Consider the following 23120-nt stretch of genomic DNA (forward strand, 5'->3'; position numbering starts at 1 on the left):
TGAATGTATATAGCAGAAGAATGTATAGGACTAGTTGGATTATTAATATAAATCTCAATTTACGAAAAACGATTATCTCACAAATTGGGTCATAAATGGTTATAAAAAAAATAAATAAAAGGTTTAATTATAAATCCTATTTATCTTTATTTTTTATTGAAAGGATGAGTAGTAGAGTAGAAGGAACATGTACTAAACTTATTTCGAAACTAGAGTTTTCAAGAAAATATTGTATTTGTATGGTATGTATATTATAAATAGGCAAGTTGTAATAGGTAATTGGCAGTATGTCAGTTATGTTGACATTAACGTCAGTATAAATATATACATAATAATTTCAAGAATTTCAATAATATGATTGTTACGAGCTTGTAGAGTTTGAAATTAATGACGTCCCTACTTTGATTTTTTTAATTTTTCGTCGATTTTAGATTCTTCAAGTATGATAGCTATAGCGAATGTTCTTTACAAACCTCACAATTATCTCTCGACACTGTATTTTCATTCAAAGTCGCTTATTTTATAAATTTATGTTGTAAACTAACATGTTGCGAAAATCTGATCATATGAACTGAAAACAAATTTGAATAGAAAATTCAACAAAAGTTGTTCCTGTTCAAATTATTTGTAAATAAAGTAAAAAGTCTATTTATTGGATATTGGACCATACTTATTAATAAATGTTTGATAATTAATTGAAATAAAATCCAACAACACAAACGGAAAACTAAATAGCATATTGCAAATCCTTGAAAAATCAGCAATTTGCCCAGTTTAAAATATTTAGTTGCAGCATTAGTTGTTATTTGCAATACTTAAAAGAATTTTAATTTGGTAACTACGTTTAGAGTCTATATATAGTATAGTGTTGCCCTTTTCAAGACTAAGACGAATACTGTTTACAGCAAAATTAACCAAAACGTAAAACAACAACGACATAGCACTACACCGTTGTTAAAAGTCTAGTCAATATTTCGAGTTTTGGTAAAAAAGTAGGCAAAAGATTGGTTCCCAGAAAAAGTTTCCGCCTGAAGGGAGTGTACGATTAATAGAAGTATTGACAGGGAAACGTTTCACAAATAACGTTTTTATCAACAGCAGTGTTTTATACGAAAAAGGACATTCAATACATTTCCACTCCACAGCCACCACTACTCTAAAATATAAGTATTGGCTTATAAATTTATTAGCGAACCCTTGTAAATCACGCGGTATTGAAAGCAAATAAAACGCGTCGTTAAAAAAGATCGGAGTCATAGTGGGAAATCATAAAACACATTTAGGAAAAGCAATTTGTATCATTAATTAACAAATTAACATTTAAATTATTAATAGTCTACATTCTCAGCGGGCAATAAATTAAGTGTCGAGCTACCTGATCCTGTTATTTCTTTTAACGTAGACCACTGGTATTTTTCAAGCTTCGATAATTACAACTCTATAAATTATATGTTTTTTATTCACTTTTTCTTATTGGTATTTAGGCGTGAGTTTCTTTGTTCCTTGATCGGCTGGAGTTAAAAGGCCAGTTCTACTGTTTATTTTACTCCAAGCGCCATTGACACTACAATTAGCATTTTCAACGTTGACGTTTATATTGCCGAGTAAGAAATGTCCTGACGCGACGTTCGCTTGAAGATCGACCATCTAAAAATAATAAAATTCTAAAAATGTTGGGAAAAACAAGCTAACTGATTGATAAAATTGCAAAGAAAGAAACTGTTACTATTAAACTCTGACTTAAACTGTTTCAGTCAAGCTCCGAAGAAGCCAACAGGATGACTCAGCAAAAACAGACGCAGGAAGAATCTAGAAGTTTTGTAAAAAGTAATACTTTCCTAGTTTTGGTTCTTAGAGTTCCCAAGAAACTTATCAATTATTTCTATAAATGAAACCTAGGCGTTTTTGTCGACATCGGTCGTGTTTTGAAAATTCTTGTCTTTACATAATCTTCTTATCTGCGATCCAACAAAAATACCTTCCTTTATCTTGGCATCAGATTTGGCTGGAAATTGTTCGGACAAATATTTGAAACACTGTCAATTTTTGTCTAGGGCTTTCACAAACTGCTTTATCAATCTGGTATGAAATCTGTATCATCTGGGTCGGAATTAGATTACTCTGATTCTGACGATATGACGTTTTCCAGTTCTTTTAGGGCGGTCGGTATCGGTACATCGATACATTCTTCCTCCCTTTTCGCCAGTTTCTCAATGCTTAATCGCAAACGGACCAAACATATGAGAAGCTCAGAACTTATTTTGGTCGCTATTTTTTACATCAAAATAAGCGCGGTATATATACATTTTTCACAAAAGAAGTTAAAGTTTGCCTTTGCTTCTTTCCATATTTATACGTTCTAGAATACTAGAAATAGGCAACAGTGAACACAACAGCCGCGAACACGGTAACACGACGACCACTACAACCAAACTGTGCGTAAACGGGTTACAACACTGTATCGACGGTTCTGCGCCAGCTCTGTTCCTTTGCAGAGAAATCTAATATTAACCAGAGTTGCCGAGTCACATTTAAATTCATAAGAACCAATTCATTCAGAAATCATGCCTAACACGGAACAAACATATGATGTCATAGGTATAAATAACAATTTAAAGATATAGAGCGCTATAAAAAAAATTACGTAATAGAGCAAAAATATGGCGTTGTTTGGAAAAAGGGCCTCCACAAATATACAAATAAGCAAACAGCTTTCAAGCATCAAAGTGACAGTGGCCTGTGGTTTTGGTGAAAATTCTTTTTCCTTTCAGTATAACTTTGCAAGGGAGATTCTTACTTTTCTATAACCTATAACCCAAGAAAAGATGTGTAGGAACACTGATCCATCGGAGGCATTAAAATCGTCAAGGATCAAGGTACTACTCTAGAATTCGAGTAGAAATAATTGTTACGGAGGGTCAATTAATTGGCTAATCCAAAAACTCTGTTCGAATGGCAAAAAGCTGAGCTACCGGGTTTTAGAGAAGGACATCGGTCGGGACTGAGACGAACGAAGGCAGAAATAACAACCAATTAAGGGACGTGTCGTATATCGATTGATAATTAAATTCCGCTTGGCTGCTATTCAAGAAAACCAGTAGTACCAACAGATTTGAAGATAGGAGAGCGCTACTACCGCGGACGATAAATGGGGCGACACGAAGTGATACTAATAGCTTCAAAGCTGCTTGGCTGTGGCATAATGGCTGCAAATCATTTTTTCTTTTTAGTTATTTGAAATGAAGTTTCTTTCTGCCTCGTAAATAATGTTGGTACTTGATGGTGCTTTCAGAACCCAAATGCTAATCACATTCCCCTCCGATCACTAAAAATTTGTTGCATTTTTTGAGGCATCCCAACAGGTTTTCTGGCTATTCGTTTTGAAAATAATTTTATCAAAATTAAAACACTTTTTGAGAAATAGCAAACTGAATTCACGAGAACAACATTTGGAAATCAAGCAGCAGCAGGTATATGACAGTGTTATGACAACATTATGGGTGCTACTAATAAAAACTGAGTACACACTCGTAGCAGGTGCTCAAAGAAAATAGCTTTTTAAATACGTCCCTCGGATCACAGTGAGCGTCATAATTTTTTACAAGTCTATACAGGTTTAATTAGTGGTAGTATTTCAAGGAAAAACTGCCAGAAAATGATGAAACCAGAAACCTTACAACGCCAAAACTTCAACCTTTAGTTCTTCCGGAACAGTTAGCTGTGTTTGGGTTTGCAAAAGAAATATTAATACCGATAAAAGAATGGGATACGCGGCTGTCCAACGCTAATATTCAAGAAGATGTGACATATGAGGCACTTAATAGGGCTTTTAAATAACCTGTTATTTAAGAACATAGGTACAGTAAGTAATTAATTGAAATAAATTTCGAATAAAAACATAGTTTCTATCAGAATATTTATAAACACTGCGCCAAAAGTCTTGGCCGCCAAATATTTTGTCCGTTAATGATTTACTTTACCAAAATTTTCAAAAACCAATTTTACATTTAAAAACTTCATTACTTTTCTCATTTCACTTGTTTTGATGATTTTTTTTAAATAGAACTTTGTAGTGTCCTTTTGTCTTGTTTGAAATCAAGCCAAATATATTTTTCTGGGTCTAACTTTAGGAAAAATTGGCTATTTCCATTCAAAAGAGCAGTACAAAATTTCAACTTCATTAAAATTGCACAACAATCGAGTAAATAATAGTCTAGATACAAGATTATAATTTGTGTGTGTTCAAACTTGTCAATAGGGCACTAAAGTTTTATAAAAAAATCGCCGAAACACGTGAAATGAGAAATGTAATGAAGTTTTTAAATGTAATATTTTTTGTGTATTTTCATTCCCTTACTTAGCACTGCCTTAAATTATTCTTGCTAATAAGTCGCTTCTTAGCTGTCCTTTCTGGCGCACAACTGCCTCACCATAATATACAATCTGTAAAGCCTCATCACCCTCATTGTTCACATTTTCCAAAATAGGAAAATCTTGGTCGTTGAGTTGTTTTGCAAGATTACACAAAATATAGTACCCCAAAACAGTGGGATTTAATGGGATTTTGAGTTGTGTTGAAGTACAGAAAAACGCTGGTTCAGTTGACCAAACATCTCTTGAATGAATTTTTTCGTTAAAACTGTTCTGTTCTATATCCTCACCCACACCACATTGCAATCCCGGGTCATCAACTTAACGGAGAAAATTTCTCATTTTTTCGGTAGCACTTAAAGTAACACCTCTACGTTCAAACTCATCTCTTAAAAAATGTCCTTCTTTTTGTTAACAGTGAAACAGGCATAAATTCGGCCATTATTTATGAAATCAAATTTACAACTGTTTTGAGCATCCTAGAGAGGTAACCTAAAATTATTTGAGTAAATCCTTTATTTGTGGAGTATATGCTTATAAATAAATAAGTACTCACTGTTAAGTAGGTATGGTCTGTTCATAGATATAAGAAAGTGACCAATTGCTTTTGAATGGGATTATCCAAGGGTGGTCATTAACATACAACGCAACAACTACCTGTGTTTAATATTCTTTGGTTTGGTATACCACTTAGTTTAAGTTTATTAGTGATCATTCTTATTTCGTGTGTAATACAGCGCGTGTTGAATCGTGTGCAAATATGCAAAATATGTGCGAGTCTAGTATATCTCAGGAGATGCTTCCGCCAAAATGTAGAAAACGCTATTCTATTGAGACTAAGGAAGTTATAAACAATGTTTATTTGACTCTCATTGAACGTGGTGCCAGCAAGCAAGCATCTTTAGAAGAAACGGCCACATTGACGAAAATTCCAACATCAACTGTATGGAAAATTGAAAAAAAGAAGCGATGCTGGCATTTTCTCGAATGTAGATGAAAGTGATCAAGGTATAATACGGCGTAAAATTTACCAGTTATACGAGGAACAAAGCGTGCCTACATTAAATATCTTAACTAGGAGGCTTGAAAAAGATGAGACCGGTGTTAAATGTGGCAGAACTTCCTTATGGAAGTGTATTCAACACATGGGTTTTAGATTTAAAAAAATTGACAAAAGGCAAGTTTTAATGGAATTTTTTAGAAATCGGAAATGTCGACTGGAATATCTAGAAAAAAATAGGATTTACAGAGAACAACAAAGGCCAATTATTGACGTTGACGAAACCTGGTTCGACACTTATGATATCCCGAAAAAGGGTTGGATTGACTCAACTGATAAGTGTAAAACAAACGCGCCATCAAAAAGAGGTAAAAGAATAAATCTAGGGCATACAGTTTTAAGGCTTAGACCTTACCACTGTATATTTAATCCCACTAAACATGTTTGGCACCAACTGAAATCTGCCATTCGTCGTAACAATGTTTTCCCCGTGTTAACTCCAATGTAATCAAACTTAAAGAAACCGAAGGTTTTAACATTCCTCCACAAAGTTGGGCAAATTCTGTTAAACATATAGAAAAAGAAGAAAAATCGTATATCCACATTGCAAATAATATAGAACAAATAATAATTAGAACAGGCGATGATAGCTATAGTGATTCAAGCAGGTAATAAAAATAATTTGTAATTTTATTTTAGATTTAAACATAAATACATAGATAAATAAATAAATATTGTTTAGTATCTCTCCTAACAAAACCCCAAATAATTACATTCTAAACAAAGTACGGACCTGTTCGGCCATATTTCATTCTTACAGCTTGTCCGGGTCTTTCCTTAATTCGTATCAGTTAGTCACTTTCCTATATCTATGAACAGACTTTACTTCGAAAAATAGCAGGTATTCTGTTGTCAAGCTACTCCTTTATCCAAAATTTTAAGTACGAAGTAGGTACATAATTTTATTCATTTCATCGTATAATTGCATAAAAGTGTTGCATAGAATACGTTCTACTACTACCATTGATGTTTTAACTTCCACTTCAACTTCATTATTGTTTTACAAATCCACAGATTTATAACAATGAGGACTGTTTAAGCGTGATGCCAATTAATACTAACTAAATGGCGAAATTCCTGTTTATTCAAAACAGCACCAAGAATTTGGAAATATGTACAAAAATAATAATAAAAAATAACAAAACAAAACCAACATTTTAAAATAAAAGTAAGCAAAATTCAGTTAAATTTTATACTGGGGTTGGAGTCGAGCTGGTTTATTTGTCGAAGAATTTTATAAAAAGCGGCAAGGTTGATTTAAATATGTGATATGACAAATGAATCGATTCAGTTTCAATTCTCGTCATTGCAGAAGATGTATTTTTAGGAATATCCACGAGAGTTTTGAAGAAGAACGATTATATGCTATCAAGACCTACCTCAAAAAGTTACAAGAAAAGGACATTTGCTTTAAATGTTAAACTCAGTATAACACGTATAGCCTGCTTTGCAGGCTTCGCCAAGGTAGGTATGATCTATTACTACTTTTACCGTGATCATATACTTGCATATTATTAGATTGTTGATTTGTGTATATATAGATCAGTGATTTCTAGTTAAATTGCTATTTAAAAAAAATGAATTTATTTAAATTTGTGTTAAAACTTGCTTCAAAGGCACGAGGATAATTATTTGAATAATTCATAATTGTATTTTTTTTTCTATTTCATATGTTTATTTGTTTTTTATTCAATTATATCAAAAATCAAATTTATAGGTTTTTCATGGCCCATATTTATACAGGTATATAAGATAAGCAACCTAGAATAAAAAAGACTCAAATTTCATAACTCCTTTAAAATTCTTGCACTTAATACGAAGGTGATACAAAGCTCTCACCAAAAAGACAACCGCATGAGCCGGTACATATTATAGTTTATAACAGGTAGCCATACGGTAAACCATCGCAGCCTTTTTGGTTCACGAAACACGTATCTTCGCGATTTAGCTAATTGGACCAATAAATTGCTGTGCGGTGTCCACCTTTAATAGGCCGATTGTCTTCTGTCTTGCTCATGGCTGCCCGTGCCGGTTTTCAGATGCAGCGGGCCATGGAAATAATCACCTTAAAAATCATTCCTATTTTCGCCGACTTTCGACGAAATAAATTGCTTTTTGAGTGCGTGCCCACTGTGTAAAACATGTCCAATAGTTATTATTTTTTAATAAAGATAAATATTAAATAATGTGACATATTCATGTGAGCTCTAGTGAAACATCGTTTAAGAATTTTTTTAGTACTAAATTTAGAGTCATTTTTTTACTTTCAACATCCCAGTCAATTTCATTCTGAAAGGAAAAATAAGTATATTTAACTAAACTTGGATAGCTAGTTAGTTAGGTCGATGGTATACAAAATACATTCATCAAGCGTAAAATTAGTGAAATCAGAACAAAACGAACTATTTTAAAACTATTTAAAATTCAAAATGGTGACCGTAAGACTATACAAAATTAAAGATGTTTACTGAAAGCAGAATCGATCCATGAAAAATCTAAAAACTCCATCGTGTAGCTGAAGAAAAGTGGCCATTAAAATGTGCTTTTGCTGTCAAATAACGCCAAAAAAAGAAGAAAATAAATAAAAATAAAACTAAATATTCAGTTCAATTTTACTCGATTTTCTGCAGAACTAGCAATTTGTACAGTTTCTAAACCGCCTATTGTCAAGCACTAAAGTTTGCAAGTTTTCCCCAATGTAACCATCCTAGAATCTCCTGCGATCTACTTGTGAAGCAAGTATGAAGAAAAAGTTGAGAAGGTAAATTGAACATGCGCATGCGCGAAATTCAAAATCTCATTTTTAACCAATAATAATCTTGCGGAATTCATCAAACCAACGTGGCCGCTAACAGAGCCTCAATAAGTTTATAAATATATTCCTAGGTCTCGTTAAATGGTGTAGGAAAACGAGTAAAGTGTGTGGAAATCGCTGTTTATAAAAAAAATGGCGCAAAGTACAGGTTAATGGGTGAAATGTAGAAGCATGAGTTGCAATTTATGCTGCCAACTGAATTTAAAATATTTGAATTGTATTGCATGGATGAGAACCCTCACGGTAATTAATTACCACATTAAAATAGCTATTTATTTGAAATATTGAATACTTAATGGTCGTAGGAACTATATAGCATGGAACACGTGGATAAACTTCTTCAGGCACTCATTCCGTTCGTTTCTAAACGAACTCGTAACTAATGTGTCATTTATAAAACTTGTTGCATAATATAATATTTTTGAAATTTTGTTGTATGACAAGTCAAAGCTGCTTATTTTTGTCATTGTGTACTAAAGCAAATAAAACAATTTTTGCAAAACCCAATATGCGAAAATCTATTTTAAAACCATTAAGCACCGTAGAGCATAGAAACGACAGCAAACGACACTTAATCAATTTATTATTAAGCTTTTCAAATACCTTACTGATACACCCGTACGGCTTTCGTATATTATTCCCAAAAATAGTCACCCACAAAACCGGTGCATGACGAGTTTTTTTTTTTTTCGAAATGCCTTACCGAGAATTTAATATAGAGTTCACAAAAGCGTATTTGATCTATCCAATCCATTAACCTGGCATTTTACTAAAATTCACGTCGTTTGAATAGAACAGCGTGAACAACGTCTCCATTCATAGAAAAATATCTTAATAACTGCAACAAATTTATATTTCGGATATAAAGTACCATTTAGACAGTTTGCGGCCAAATAAGTTCCATTGAAATGGTACTGTAGGGGACAGTGCCCCGGACACTTGACTCTAACAAAACGTGAATTATGCGACCTCATAATGGACAGTTAATGTTGTAACCTACAAAAATAGAGTCGTCATAAACTAAAAATATAGATTTTCATTCATTCGATGGAGGATCCATTCATGTGGCATATTCAAAGGCCCAGCGAGAAACGTCAAAAAATCGGTAATAAATGGCGGAGAGTAAAAGCTATTGTGACGCGGGTGACTTTGCGCCTCGCAGCCTACTCGATCTTATGGGAACGCGTAGGGCTATTAATCTTTATTTGTTGCCAACCACTTCAACTGTTTACCTTATACGCACCAAAGCCTATTAAAATCCGAGACGCATTTTAGCGGTTCAGATTTTTTTTGACGATATTTTGATTTCGTGGACCCTCTCTTGTATTTTGAGAAAACGGTGCGAAAAGTCTGACCCCATCCGTTTTTATTTACAACTTCAATTGGAATGAATATACAATAACCGACAAAAATGTAGGCAAAGTAACAATTTTAGCATAGCATCACATACAACACACTATTAAATTATAATAATATACAAATGACAAAAGGAAATATAAATATTTTGAACAGCACAAGTTTAGGCAGCAAAAACAGCAGATTAAAAATTTAATAACTGAATAAAACCAGTTTATAGTATTAGATTAATATTTTTGTTTTAAATTTATGACAGCTTCAAGATGTCTTGGCATAGACTGCTCTACCTTTTGTGTTATTTCTTTCCCTATTTTTCCATTCTTCTAATAAAACTTCTCTTAATTTATTTTTGCTGACTATTTCATGACACCGAAATCTTTTTTGTAGCAGCGCAGGATTTTAATCCAGCTCTTTTGAAGTATCTGCGTGGGCGGTTTTTTTTAAAACAGATTGTCAATTTTTGCTAGTATTTTTCTCTACTCTGTAATATCAAATTTTCGTGCACTCACAGAGGGAGCGTTATTTTCAATTCTGTTTTTATTTTTCTATCTCAGTTTAGCAACTTTTTTCAATTAATAATAACTCATTATTTTGCTAATTAAATTACTTTATTGTACTACACAACTACTGATTTCATATTTTAGAACCCACGTCTTTTGTTTCTGTAATTCACAAGTAATAAATCGGTCAACAATTTGTACGAGTGTGCCTAAAATTTTGCCTTTGAAAATGCTTACATTTTACATTACATTAATAATTTCTTAGTTTTCAGAAAAATGTTTAGGGTTTGCCATTATCATCATCATTATAATATGAAACTTTCCTAGCATTTTATTTTCTTGGTTTTTGTTACGCTTTATAATATTTTATAAGAACATTTTAAAAGAAATTGTTAACATGTTAGAAAACCTGGAAACATGGAATACGCAAATATGCAAATCTGAGAAAAATATAAAGTAAAATTTTTTTAAAATTTTATTCAAAAATTTAAAGATATAATTATTTTTGCTTTTAGTAGGTTGCGATTTCCATAAATCTTCTACATACCATAAACAATAATAGCATAATTTTTTATTTTGAAAATCACGTTTGTCAATTTTTTAGTGATCTGATTTTAATAGTATAATAATAATAATAATAATAATAATAATATATTATGCCAAAAGTCTGGTAAACGTCAATAGTCTTATATAATTATAATAATATTTAATGACCAGTAGTTTGCATACTACGATTCTTCTACGCCCATTACTTTTTGGGTAAATTTTTGAAAAACAATCTAAACACATTCACTAAGTGACATGTGACGTGACCGCCAGAACTATCAAATGTCAAAATACCGAAGTCTATCGGGAAAATCCGAAGTGGCTTGCCACTGTGAGTAACGTTATAGTTTCCTACATAATTGAGTCTTTCAGAGTAGGGAGAAGAAAAAGTAATATAAGTTAATTTTGCAATGTACATGTGAGCCCCAATCATAGATATAATAATATAATTCGAAATTTGAATACTCAGAACCAAAGGTATAAAAAATAGATAATAGTGTCACCATAGCTATTATGATTTGGCGCCGGAAACTACTTGTTATTGTAACATTATCGTAATCTAATATTGATCCAATCTGAAATTCAAATAAACGTTTCTCCGCATTAGGTTGCCTTGACTATTGTTCACGCCAAATGAAAAAGTCAACGCTGCTTCTGCAAGGTCTGATAATAATGGATTAAAAAAACTAACCAAAACTAATGCTAAGTATAGACTAAGCAGACAAAACAAAGACATTCATGTTTCGCTATAAAGCGGTGAAAAATTTGTTTAGCATTAAATATAAAGTAAATGGATGATGTTAAAAGCTAAATGAAGAACAGATACAGCCGGAGAGAACGAAGAAAGCAATAAGAAAATGAAAAATTCCAGCCAGGAGAACATTTTACTTCCAAATAGATTGGATATGAACTGCCAAGTTTTTTGAGAGACAAAAATAAGCATCGACCTAGCCTGTCGGTTGAATTTTCAAGAGGAACACACGGAGGAAGTAGGTTATTTAGTATTTTTATTTTTAAGAATATAGGTATAGTGTGTTCAAGTATATTTTGTGTCTAATTTTCTTTGTTTGATATTTCCTGACACATGGTTCTAAATTAACATTTGTAGGGTATGCTTTGAAATACCAGAAAGTCTAAGTTTCGAGTATACAGGGTGCCGGATTAACAAACTATAAATAAGGCTTTAAATAGAGTACCCTATATATTATGTTCTATAGCTATCTTCAACTGTTTACAAAATATTGAAATTTTACAGAACGTTTTTATTTTTTTTCAGCCATTGGATGAAGAAGAGAGAAAGATGTAACAAATGGCGGCTAGCATAAATTTTCATTGTTAAAACTTTATTTCTGGTAGAAACACCATATAGGTAAACAATTTTTGTCTGTTTGGTCTGGACCCAACAGAAGTTGACAAATAATTGAGTCAGAGCAAATATTCTTTTACAAAAACACCTCCTAACTATCGCACTGGGTGTCCCTTGGCACTGAGAGCTCAAAGCTCTCGGTTCATATAGTGCCTTATAGATCTTACGGCCTCCCATTTCGTCCGAGTGCTGTAGCGTGCTCAGCACTTTGCGTAACGCAATGGTGTTTATTTCAAAATAATTTACCTAAAAATTGTAGAAAAGTCACTTTAGCCATATGTTGTCCTGAAATGTCAATATAATGTTGGTATTGTTATCAATTTTGTCAAAATCATATCTCATATTTCGCTTTTGATTTTCATACGCCGACCAGAAAAGTGCTCTTTCTTTTGGAGGCAGCGATTCGTACGTTTTTGCGTAGAAAAAATAAATTTACTAATAACTTTAATCTCAATCCCTCTTACGTCTCCACTCCGCTAAAATCATTGTACTTTCCTTTATCCATAGACACTAAATCGTACACCTAATAACTATTCATCGATAACTCCTACTTTCGTTTCCACCCAGAACACCTCTACACCTAAGTTAGTAGCGGAATCGTATTTTACGGTAATTTAAAAAGCCTTTTACTAATCCAAGGAGTGTACGGGCAATTTTAACCTAATTGTGCGCTGTAAATTTGAACGAACTATCCAATATTTCAAGAACGGAAACCCCCGGAGAGGCAATTCCTTTAATTATCCGAAGATTAGATACGATTTTTGATTGCAATCCGCGACACTTTATTGCACCGTTCTGCGCCTTTTATCTTTTAACAGTTTTAAATTATTTCGCCAACACGTCTGTAGCTAATTAATTAAATTCTGTGAAACGCCGTTCGTTTTCGTTGATCGTGCCGCAGGGAAGGGCAGCACTTAAATTCTCCTGCTCACTCATACATTTTTGAATATTTGTGGAAAACACACGCCTTATCGGTCATGATCACAATCTCGGTTTTTCTTTTTAAACTTGAATGGGTTTTTTTAATTTCAGTACTCAATAAATGTTAGGGGTAAAGTCCAGTCAGAGCAATTGTGCATTGTCAGTACGTCCTAGCATGACATCTTCATCTAATTCATTAGTGGATGTCATAAATTGACACAGGAATTTTGTTTGTCAGTTTTGAAATCCGCATCTAAAGATGGTAGCAATAAAGCTCAGACATATGGATCATTTTTGATTACGTCACTATGCGTGACGTGTAACTGCACAATAGCTCTGACTGGAGTACATAGAAATGCTCAACATTTTTAAAAATATCCTTTCAACTATGATATTGCAGATAGCTTGAACAGAATTTCTCTAAAATATTAAATTAATGTTCTGTGATATTCTGGATTTGTCGAAAAATACAAATTTTATGCAACCTTTATTTTTGAAAATGTAAAGTTAATCATAACTGAAAATTACTGCCGACGACTTCGATTTGGAACGAGCGTACTACAGCGGGGCGAGTGCTTAATACACGAGTGACTGAAGAATTTTCTGACTGACTGACTTCCGTATCCAAAGAACCTTACTTCTTGCTTGGGTATTTTAGAGTAGGGAGTAGAAAAAAATAATATTTTCTACTCCCTTCTGTAAACTACATAATTATACACTGATATAAGGTGCGGAAAGCGTCGTTTTACCGCGTCAGTTTCGTTTCCCACGGATTCGAGCCACTGCGGATATTTCCGGAATATTACCGCACGGGTCTGGAAGCAATCGGATGTTTTCGCAGATTTTACCGCACGGGTTGAATTTTGACGTTTGTCAATTCTGTATCTTTGCTATTTTGCAAAAATGTGCTCAAAAACTAACGGTAATAGAAAAAGTATAGTATGCAACAATCGTTTATTAAATACTCGCTCCGATCGTGACAAATAAACTCGTCATTCAAATGGCGTTTAACATACTTGTTGCATAATATACTATTCTCTATAAATCAATAGAGATAATTTTGTAAATTATAAATGAGCTAGTTTGTTTAAGCCGTGGTTAATTTTAGGCTCTTTATTAGCTAATGCATAGGTACATATCTTTTTTTTTTTGAAAAGATAAAGAACTCAGTTAATACGTAGTAAACAATATTATAAATAAAATAGATTGAATTTTATTTCAATTTGATAAAGGCTTAATATATCAACCACCTCCTTTTATATATATATATATATATATATATATATATATATATATATATATATATATATATATATATATATATATATATATATATATATATATATATATATATATATATATATATATATATATATATATATATATATATATATATATATATATATATATATATATATTATATTTCTCCTTAATATGCTTATTTTCCTTTCAAAATGTTCAATATTTTGAAAGGGTATTAAATTATTAATCTTAATATAATGCCAACAGTTTTATATTATTTGCAGTTATTTTCAAGAATGAAAATTGAATAAAATTCATATTTTTCGGCACCCAACAAGTTTTATGTTTGATAGTAGTTTTAGAGCATGCAAAACTTTTTATCACGAATAACTTATTTTTATGAAACTACCCACTACTACGTATACTCAATCTTCTTAATTTAGGTGACTGGTACCGACATTTCTTTCCTTGTTGATTACAACCAAAAAAGATTTCAGGCTTCCAGGATTGTTGGAGAGCTCGACAAAAAAGGAAAAGTTTAACAAACTTTTTAAAAAATCCAATGGTTAGGGATGCATTACCCAATGATTGCCATCTTGTAGATCGTGGATTTCCAGTTGATTTTTAGTATTCCTTAGGCTAGAGAGACAATTAAGCAGCTGTTCTCTATTTTTTTTCTGGCTGACGAAAAGAGTATTCGGTCCATCGAATCTAAAAAGCGTGTAGTTCCAAAATTCACATAGCAGCTGTAACTATATGTAAACGGAAAGTGTCATAACATGAACTAGAAATTTGTAGCGGGAACTACCATGCGGTCTACCGCTCGTAGTCGTACACTTGGACTGGATTAAAACGTTCTTGATATCCAGATAATATCTAACTGCTCTCGAAGTCGGCTTGTATAGGTACAAAAATCAACTCGTCATTCGTTCGCTGGTAGTATCATGTCTCCAGTTTACATGTAAGCGAGCCCATTCACATCTAACATCGCTATAGCTTATGATTACTGGGAGTACACGATCCGGTTAGGTTAAACTCGTGAAACTTGTTTCTCACACTTCTCTTGCTAAGGAGAACATCGTCAGATCTTTGCAGCTCACTTGCAAACTGACCTTGAGTAATTGTCCGACAGATATAATATTGTTTGTGCTGAAAGTGACTCTGTGTAGATAAGTTGCTCAGCAATGATCTTTTTCTAACCTCTTCAGTATCATGCTAGTTTCCCATTAAGAGACAAATCACACTTCTATAATTTTGGCCGATCCTCAACTATTTCTGTTGCCCATCGTGACATAAATAACGGAAAATTGCTATACGCTTTTTTTAAATCAAATAAAAATTAATACTATAATTTTGAAAGTAATTGCAAAAAATACACTTAATCAAGAATTGTCAAATATCCCAACTGTCAATATTACCAAAAAACATAACATCAGAGATGACTATTAATTTTCTTCTTTGGTATGAATATCTGTCTTAAATATTTTTTTTACTATAGTGTTATTTCCAGGATATTATGGAAGTTGATAAATTATTGTTATATGTCTCATTTCATTTTTTTAAATAGTAAAAAACATGTACTAACCAAATTCTCTGGAACTATTTGTAACTGTAATTAATATCTCCTTAATTGTTTGAAATTCCATCCATATTTCATCACATCACATCAAAGGCAATATCAAATTGTAGTTCCCTTTTTCTTTCCAACACCGTCGCATTCTCCAGTAGGTACAATAGGTAAAGTAAAAAAGGTAAATAATTCGTTATGCTTTACAAGGTGCGTCGTTAAAATTCAATAGAATTCCTTTTATCAAAACAAATTTTATTGCAGATTCATTTCGCTAATAAACACCATTTTAAGAATAATCGCACACTGTATTGAAGCTATTAAACACTTTGCGCTCCGATATAAATCCTTTTGCGAATATGGTCAGTCCAGTGGCGCAACAATTGTATTTTCCGATTAATGCAATGGCATTATATGATGATGGGTAGTTATAATTCTTTCCCCGTAGCAGACGAATCACTGTACCAGCATAGTACTTTACGAGACACAAAGTGCAGTGGAGAAATATTGCGCATCTACACAGCACCCGAATGTCACCATACCCTCCTTAACCGACAATATCTCTAGTTAGATCGAGAGCATGATAAAGTTACAATGAGACAGGAACCTTTTGTCTAGAGAAACAGAAGCCTAGTAATACTTATCAATGTACTTAATTAACACCAATTCAGCTTTTGCAGTATCTGGACCTCTACAGGCAGAGTGTGCGAACAGAAAGATGAGGCGGTGGAGTACATTCTGTGCCAAAGCTCTAACCTCTTTGGGCAAATCATCCATGCCTAAGGAAAATGGGACAGCTTTTGAAGATATCCCAGTTTATGTGCAACAACTTGATGTAGGGCTTATATAACTTGAGCAAAACTTGAGCGATTGTTGACAAAAATTAGCGTTCATATACAAAATCCCTGTCTAAATTTATTTGTTAGTGTTGTAGATAGAATATCAACAATAGTTAATCTCCGTAGTAGTATCTGCATGAAAGTGATGCGACAACAAACCAGAAAGACAACAAATTTAATCCCTGGTAGTTCATTGCTATCCACCTTTAATTGTTTACTATTTTACAATTAATAGTCCACGCTCCAAAATTTTAGAAATAGAAGACATTTATACCAATACTTAAGCTCGACCTTATAGTAGTTCCTTAGACCCAGTACAAGGCCGCTTCATGGAAAGACTATATACAACCCTTATGGAATCGATTAAGTTCGCAAGTATTCTTAGACGCTGCTCACACAAGATGAGGAACTGGATATTAACTACACGAACTGGACGTGGTCCTCGTCTTGGAACTGCTGAACAGATTATATGGCCTCACAAACAAATTTCCGGTCTAGTCTAGTATAGTCTATTCTAAAGTCATGTTAAGACGCACAATAATCGTCTCGGCAGATACATTTTCATATTTTCAAAGAGGTTTTTTTAATTCACAACTATTGCGTTTGAGGTACTTACTCATAAGCAACGCTTTAGTATTAAATTTTCACCAAAATAAATTAGAAATACAAACTACAAATAAAATAGCATGTGTTTATAAATAAAACAGAACTTTATTCCTACTATTTTACATTAATGTACAACAATTTAAATAAATCTTTATATACAAAAATAAAACAAAAATTATATACAATAAAAATTTATATTAACTATTGCGGAGCTTCTCAGTCTTATTAATATATGTATACGCACATCTAATAACGCCTTTTTAACTGTTATGTGTATTGCACTACGTAATAGAATCGTTTATATACACACACACACCATTAAGATATATACAGGCCATCACTATTTACTTGCATAGGATTTGAGGAGCTGATTTTTTTTTGCCCTCCCCTTCAAGCACCCTGTATTTTTTACATAAGGGAAAATATGGAACTGCGGAAATCACCCAAATGTTTTTGTACTAGGAAACGCAGAAACTTAAAAGCTAGGTTATTGAGGCATGTTTAGCAATGGGCCAACGTTGGCGAAGGTAAAATGTGGCGGTCTATGCGTCATGGCGGCCAAGAGGGGCGACATAAGAGGAGCACCTCCGGGGAACAATCCGAAACTTGGAGGCAGTAAGGGTCGTGCCGACAACCTCAACTTTTCCATTTCGGCTTCTTGAAGCCGTTTGGCTTTGGCGCGACGATTTTGGAACCATATTTTTACCTGGAATAGAGGAAATGTTTGGTTAACAGTTGCTTTAAAAATAGATTTGGTTATTAGAAAGGGTATTCCACCACGCGTGCATGATTAAATCATTTAGTTCTCAGCAATAGGGCAAGGTTCTTTTTGAAAAATTGTGATGTACCAGGCAAAGCTATCGAGCATAATACAAACAATGCAGTTCAGTTGTAACGTTCAAATTGTCTGGTACATTTAATAGACAATTATAATTGTTGTTAATTCAATATTTAAAAAAATCTACAACTACTTAGAAGTTAATTTTAATTAAAAATATGGTAAGGTAATATACGGAAACATTGGGAACTTATGGTAAGAAAATGGAAAATCACGCAAAATGGTAAGAAACCGGAGGAAAAGCTCCCAAGGTTCAATTTTGTTCAGAGGGCAGCGAAGCGAACGAGCGAAGACCATTCCTGGAGGTGCTAGTTTAAGCTATGTCTATCAAAATAAAACCCTAGCTTTAACAGTGATGGTAATCTATGTCGCCATGAAAGCCCTGATTTTAAAAAAATCATGTTTTATTTACTTATATTTGGAATAAAACAATGTTCCGGGTTCTATTTTTTCAATATCCGAATACCTAAGCTCAATCTAATTAATGAAAAAAATATTTTGTCGAATAACCGTTTACCGATAAAATCAAAAAAAAAAAATACCTGTGTTTCCGTCAGCCTCAACGAATTTGAAAACTCCGCTCGTTCTGCTATACTAAGATACTGTTTGTCTCTAAATTTCTTTTCAAGCGCTAGAAGCTGTTGTGTGGTGAACGGCGTTCTTGGTTTTCTATTAGGTTTGTGTTTTCGTAGAGCGCACCTCACTATAGGGGGTCCTCCGTTCGCCGTCAGGTTTGGCAGGTTTCCTGAAAACGAAAAATAAAGTGATCGATCACAATTTATCACGAATTTTTGACGAAATTTGCTAAAAAACACAAACATTTTGTAAAGGATATTATAGACACCATTGGTTATCAAGAAATGACCGAGAGTCAAAAAATATTTGATCAGACCTCTACGTCGGAAGTGTGTGTTACCAAAACGCAATTAATAGGGATGGGAAATGTGGAAACGAATTGTATTTCTAAACAATATTTGAAATAAACTCCTCTTCAAGTGCCAAGGTATTCCACACCAGCGTGTTACATTTTTTAAGAAGTCACTGTGTGTATGAAAACTCACTGTTATTATAGTTCACTATAAGTGAATAAAAATCATCACGTGAAGAGTTAGCAACTATGTACTGACTTAATAAATAATATAGTGTTAAGAGTGGGTACCGAGTTAAACACTAATCAAAAAACAAAAGCATATGGCTTATAAACATGCCCACCATCAAACAAAACCATTGAAGTGTTTTAAATTAATACAGGGGAAGGAACTTTTTCAAGAACATGCGTTACTGCTGTTTATGTGAATAGTGCACTGTAACTTTCAACGACTATCACAACTGCAACAATTAACGTTTAACTGTCAAATAATATAAATCGTTTTACAGAAAAAACTGCTTAATTGCCAATTGGCAAATTATCCGTGTTCCACTGTTTCTTATCGGACTGTATTTTTCGTTGTTTTAATTGGCCTTTCAAATCGAAGTTTTGGTTCTTGTACCTAACACAATACTTACATTGACGAGAATCATTTCCGTGCGTTGAATTCGTTTAGCACTTAAAAAGACGTCCGTTCGATTAATCGTTAATAAAATCATATGGAAAACACACGTGGTATGTCAGGAAGTTGAAGAAGCAAAAAAGTTTAATACCTGTCTCTGATTTTTCGTAATCACGCTTAAGAAAAAAATTGAACGGCCTTGAACTTATCAAGTAATACTTTATAACAAAAAAAATAATTGTTACTTTAGGATTAAAAAACACAATATAGTGTCATGTTACATTAGCATAATTTATGAGAACCAGTGCCAGTAGTCATTGTTTCTAGACTAGAGCTGTAAGTTGCCCTTTTTATACATTTTTCTCTAGTGGTTTACTCATTTACCTACAACCAAATCGTAGAGAAAAATTTGATTGCGTTTCCAACTCGAACTTATATCGATTATACAGTTAGGAGAACGTTGCTCTAAATTCGCTGATTGGAGTTGAATAATTCGCGAATAATGCTTAAATAATCGCTGCAATTTTCCCCCTTATAATTGGAATTTATTATGAATTAGGAACTTACTTTATAGTCGACGTGTTGGACACTATGCGCATATATGGACCATTGAATTATTGAGTTCGACGAAACTGAGTTAGCAATTAATAAAACTCATACCCTATTTCGAGCAAACTAGTGCAAATGGTGTACCAAATAGAATTTACTTAAAAGTTATCATTTATAGATTTATTTGCTGGGGATTTGCGTTCTCTCAATTATCGAACTTCTAATTTGTCTTGGAGTAGGAAATCTTGAGTATATTCCAAGCGAAAAATTGAAAGTAGCTTTCCGTTTGCCCTTATTACTCAAAACGCGTTTTTCATCTGTAATATCCGATATGAATCATGGCTCAGTTTAAATTCATTTGAACTCATAACCCTGCCTTATCCGCCGGAAAATGTTTTTGTTAAATTAAAGATGTAAAGAAACGGCTTAAGCGCTAATTTTCATTATCTGTACTTCCCCAAACCTACCGTGAAGTAAGTAGGCAATACAATTTACTATCCTGTGTCCCGCATCATTTATTTTGTGGTCAAATAACTTACATACTATGTACTAAAAGACTACAAATTTACTATTTCTAAATCTTTTTTAAACTGTGTCTCTATAATTTATTGTAGGTCACACTGATCTAATTTATGGTTTAAAAACATCTATAGTAAAATCAATTCTGACATTGCTTCAACATCAACTGTATGCTTACCGTGAGGGGATGTGGATCTAAAAGCACCATTCGGTCCCACCCACGAAAAAGGCCACTGAGCGTGTCCCGGGGGTAACAACCGCGGTACAGAGGGATGTAAGGGTTGCGGTATTAAAACTGTGTGTTGCGAGTTGGGACTCAAACTCTCCCGTCCGTCGGTATCTTCGTCGTCTACTGTGATATTCTCTTCCTCCTCGGTATCTTCGAGCCTATCCGACGACGTATCTAATCGCATTTCTTCATTTTCCGATAAATTCGAATCGTCCAGTCTGTCGTCCGAAGGACATTTTGTATTCGCCAACAACGATTCGACACTAAATGATATCTTAGACTTTATGTCCGTTTTGGTTTCCTCCATCGTCGAAATCATTTAAAGCACCAATTCAACACTTATAAAAAAAAACACGAAACCCGTGAAGATCTGCAGCGTTATTACGCAAACCAAACCACCGAACCTTTCGCACAATTTTTTTCTGGTGTTGCTTGCAGTCGTTGCAGATGCAGACTGATTCGCTTCTGGCAGTTGGAGAGGGACCATACTTCGAGTGGGCGGCGCGTTGTTACGGTAGACTCCGCCCCCAAATTATTTCCCAAATAGCGTTTGCAATTGATGACCCCTGCCTGAATTTGTTACCACTGAATGAGACTAGCGTGATTTTACCATATTATATTATTTGTCGTGGTGTGTTTCGTATTAATTCAAATTGATTAGATTTTCGGACCCGTTCGATTTAATAGGTATGCCAGCGGCGTATGGGAGAAAGATGATTTGTGTGCGTCGTTGATAGTTTGGGACGTGTTTGTTAATGGTTGCTTGTTTTGTTGTACACACTTTTTTATGCGAAGAGTTTCATTGTCGGCTTAAAAAAATAATGAAGGTTTTGGTTATAATTGGTGATTAATTTTTTTTGTTGTTTTGTGTTGAATTTTCTTTGTTTGTGATTTGTTTGGAAATCTGGTAGCACATCGAAAGGTAGGAAGGCCAGGGGAGACAAATAACTTCTTTATTTCAAATTTACCGCCATGGATAGTGTAATTCCGGAAGAGATAGCTGGCAGCGGGTGAGACGGCTTTTTCCAATATCTGCAGGAATTTTAAATTCACCTTGCTGTTCATTTAGCTATCTGTTTTACACATGTCACGTGTATTTTTGTACAAATATGTTTACGGCTTAGACTAATATTGCAGCAAGAAAGAACGCCGTAAAATATAACTAATGATTGAAGAGAAAGACTTTAGACTAAAACCAGCAAAGAAAACAATAATAAATGAAACACGAAGACTTATTCGTAAAAAAATATTTACCAATTATAGCAAAAGCGGACGTTCTAAATTAGGTGTAAGAATAATAATAAATAAAGGACAAAAAGAGTGCTCTATAATTTTACAGGTCGAAACGTTATGCGCCTTAAACATAAGTTAGAAAAATTATGGGTTTAAAAAATTAATCAATTTTTCTTTCATGACATGCATTCTCGTGTTTCAGTGTCAGTTAAACTCTGGAGAAGCCAGCAGGTTGATTGGTGAAATGTTAGCAAGCTTGACTCAGCAACAACCGACGCAGGAAGAACCCAGAAGTTTCGTAAATAGTATTATAGTGGAAATTTTTGTGAAAAAAAAATTGCCATTAATTTATTTTTCATTTGTTTTACTGTTAACATTGTTTGGGATTATATTAAATAGGTATATTAACACTTTTTCAAAGAATAATGCATTGAATCTTTGATCCAACTTAACGGTACCTATCTAGCAATAATTTTCTGATCTGAGTATGCTCACAAATTATATTTTACCGTGTACGTATTAGATATATTTAAACTTCCATTTAAAAATCGAAAAATTGCTCAAATAAATGTTTATTTTCCGAAGAAATTTTGCAAAATAATTGCCTCAATTCAATATTTACTCGCAGGTCAATGTGTAAGTGTGTTTAAATTGAACTCCAACAACTAATTTATTATTTTTATTTGTTAAATTTGCACCAACTTTTAAGGTAGGTATTTTGCTTTTTCAATTTTATACTCACAATAAAAGTTTCAGATATCAATTTTCATTCAGAAATTTGCATTATTTAGGAAACTATGCAGTACTTAAGAAATCAGTTTGTTCTAGCAAAGGTTTTGGACTCAGAAAATTTCGCACATGAGTCAAGAAATCCTTGGTTTTCGAGATATACGGTGTTATATTTTCAAATTGCATCATGAATTTAATTTAATAATTAATTAATTAATTTAAATTATTGTGAGGATTGTTTCATAACGCGCTAAACAGTGCCGTTAACACTGGCCTTGAAGACATTCGAAATCTATGCTAAATTGAAATATCTGGCAAAGTCAAAAATAAATATACTTTCGGTA

General features: G+C 33.3%; 1 protein-coding gene and 1 long non-coding RNA gene across 2 annotated transcripts; both read right to left on the reverse strand.

Moving 5' to 3' along the window:
- Positions 1–12170: 12170 nt before the first annotated feature.
- LOC132702934 (uncharacterized) lies at positions 12171–15020 on the reverse strand. The gene is made up of 3 exons (XR_009618998.1): positions 14986–15020; positions 14759–14929; positions 12171–12260 (listed from the first exon to the last, which is right to left on the reverse strand). It is a non-coding gene; the product is annotated as an uncharacterized LOC132702934 (long non-coding RNA).
- A 2381-nt stretch (positions 15021–17401) lies between these two features.
- Positions 17402–21249, reverse strand: LOC132703539 (homeobox protein MSX-3-like). The gene is made up of 3 exons (XM_060672860.1): positions 20764–21249; positions 18570–18772; positions 17402–17895 (listed from the first exon to the last, which is right to left on the reverse strand). The coding sequence occupies exons 1-3, from the start codon at positions 21131–21133 to the stop codon at positions 17677–17679; spliced, it is 792 nt and encodes a 263-aa protein (XP_060528843.1). The 5' UTR covers positions 21134–21249; the 3' UTR covers positions 17402–17676.
- Positions 21250–23120: the final 1871 nt, after the last annotated feature.

The sequence above is a fragment of the Cylas formicarius genome, unplaced genomic scaffold, assembly GCF_029955315.1.
Source record: "Cylas formicarius isolate icCylForm1 unplaced genomic scaffold, icCylForm1.1 PGA_scaffold_6__28_contigs__length_40554024, whole genome shotgun sequence".
Taxonomy (NCBI): domain Eukaryota; kingdom Metazoa; phylum Arthropoda; class Insecta; order Coleoptera; family Brentidae; genus Cylas; species Cylas formicarius.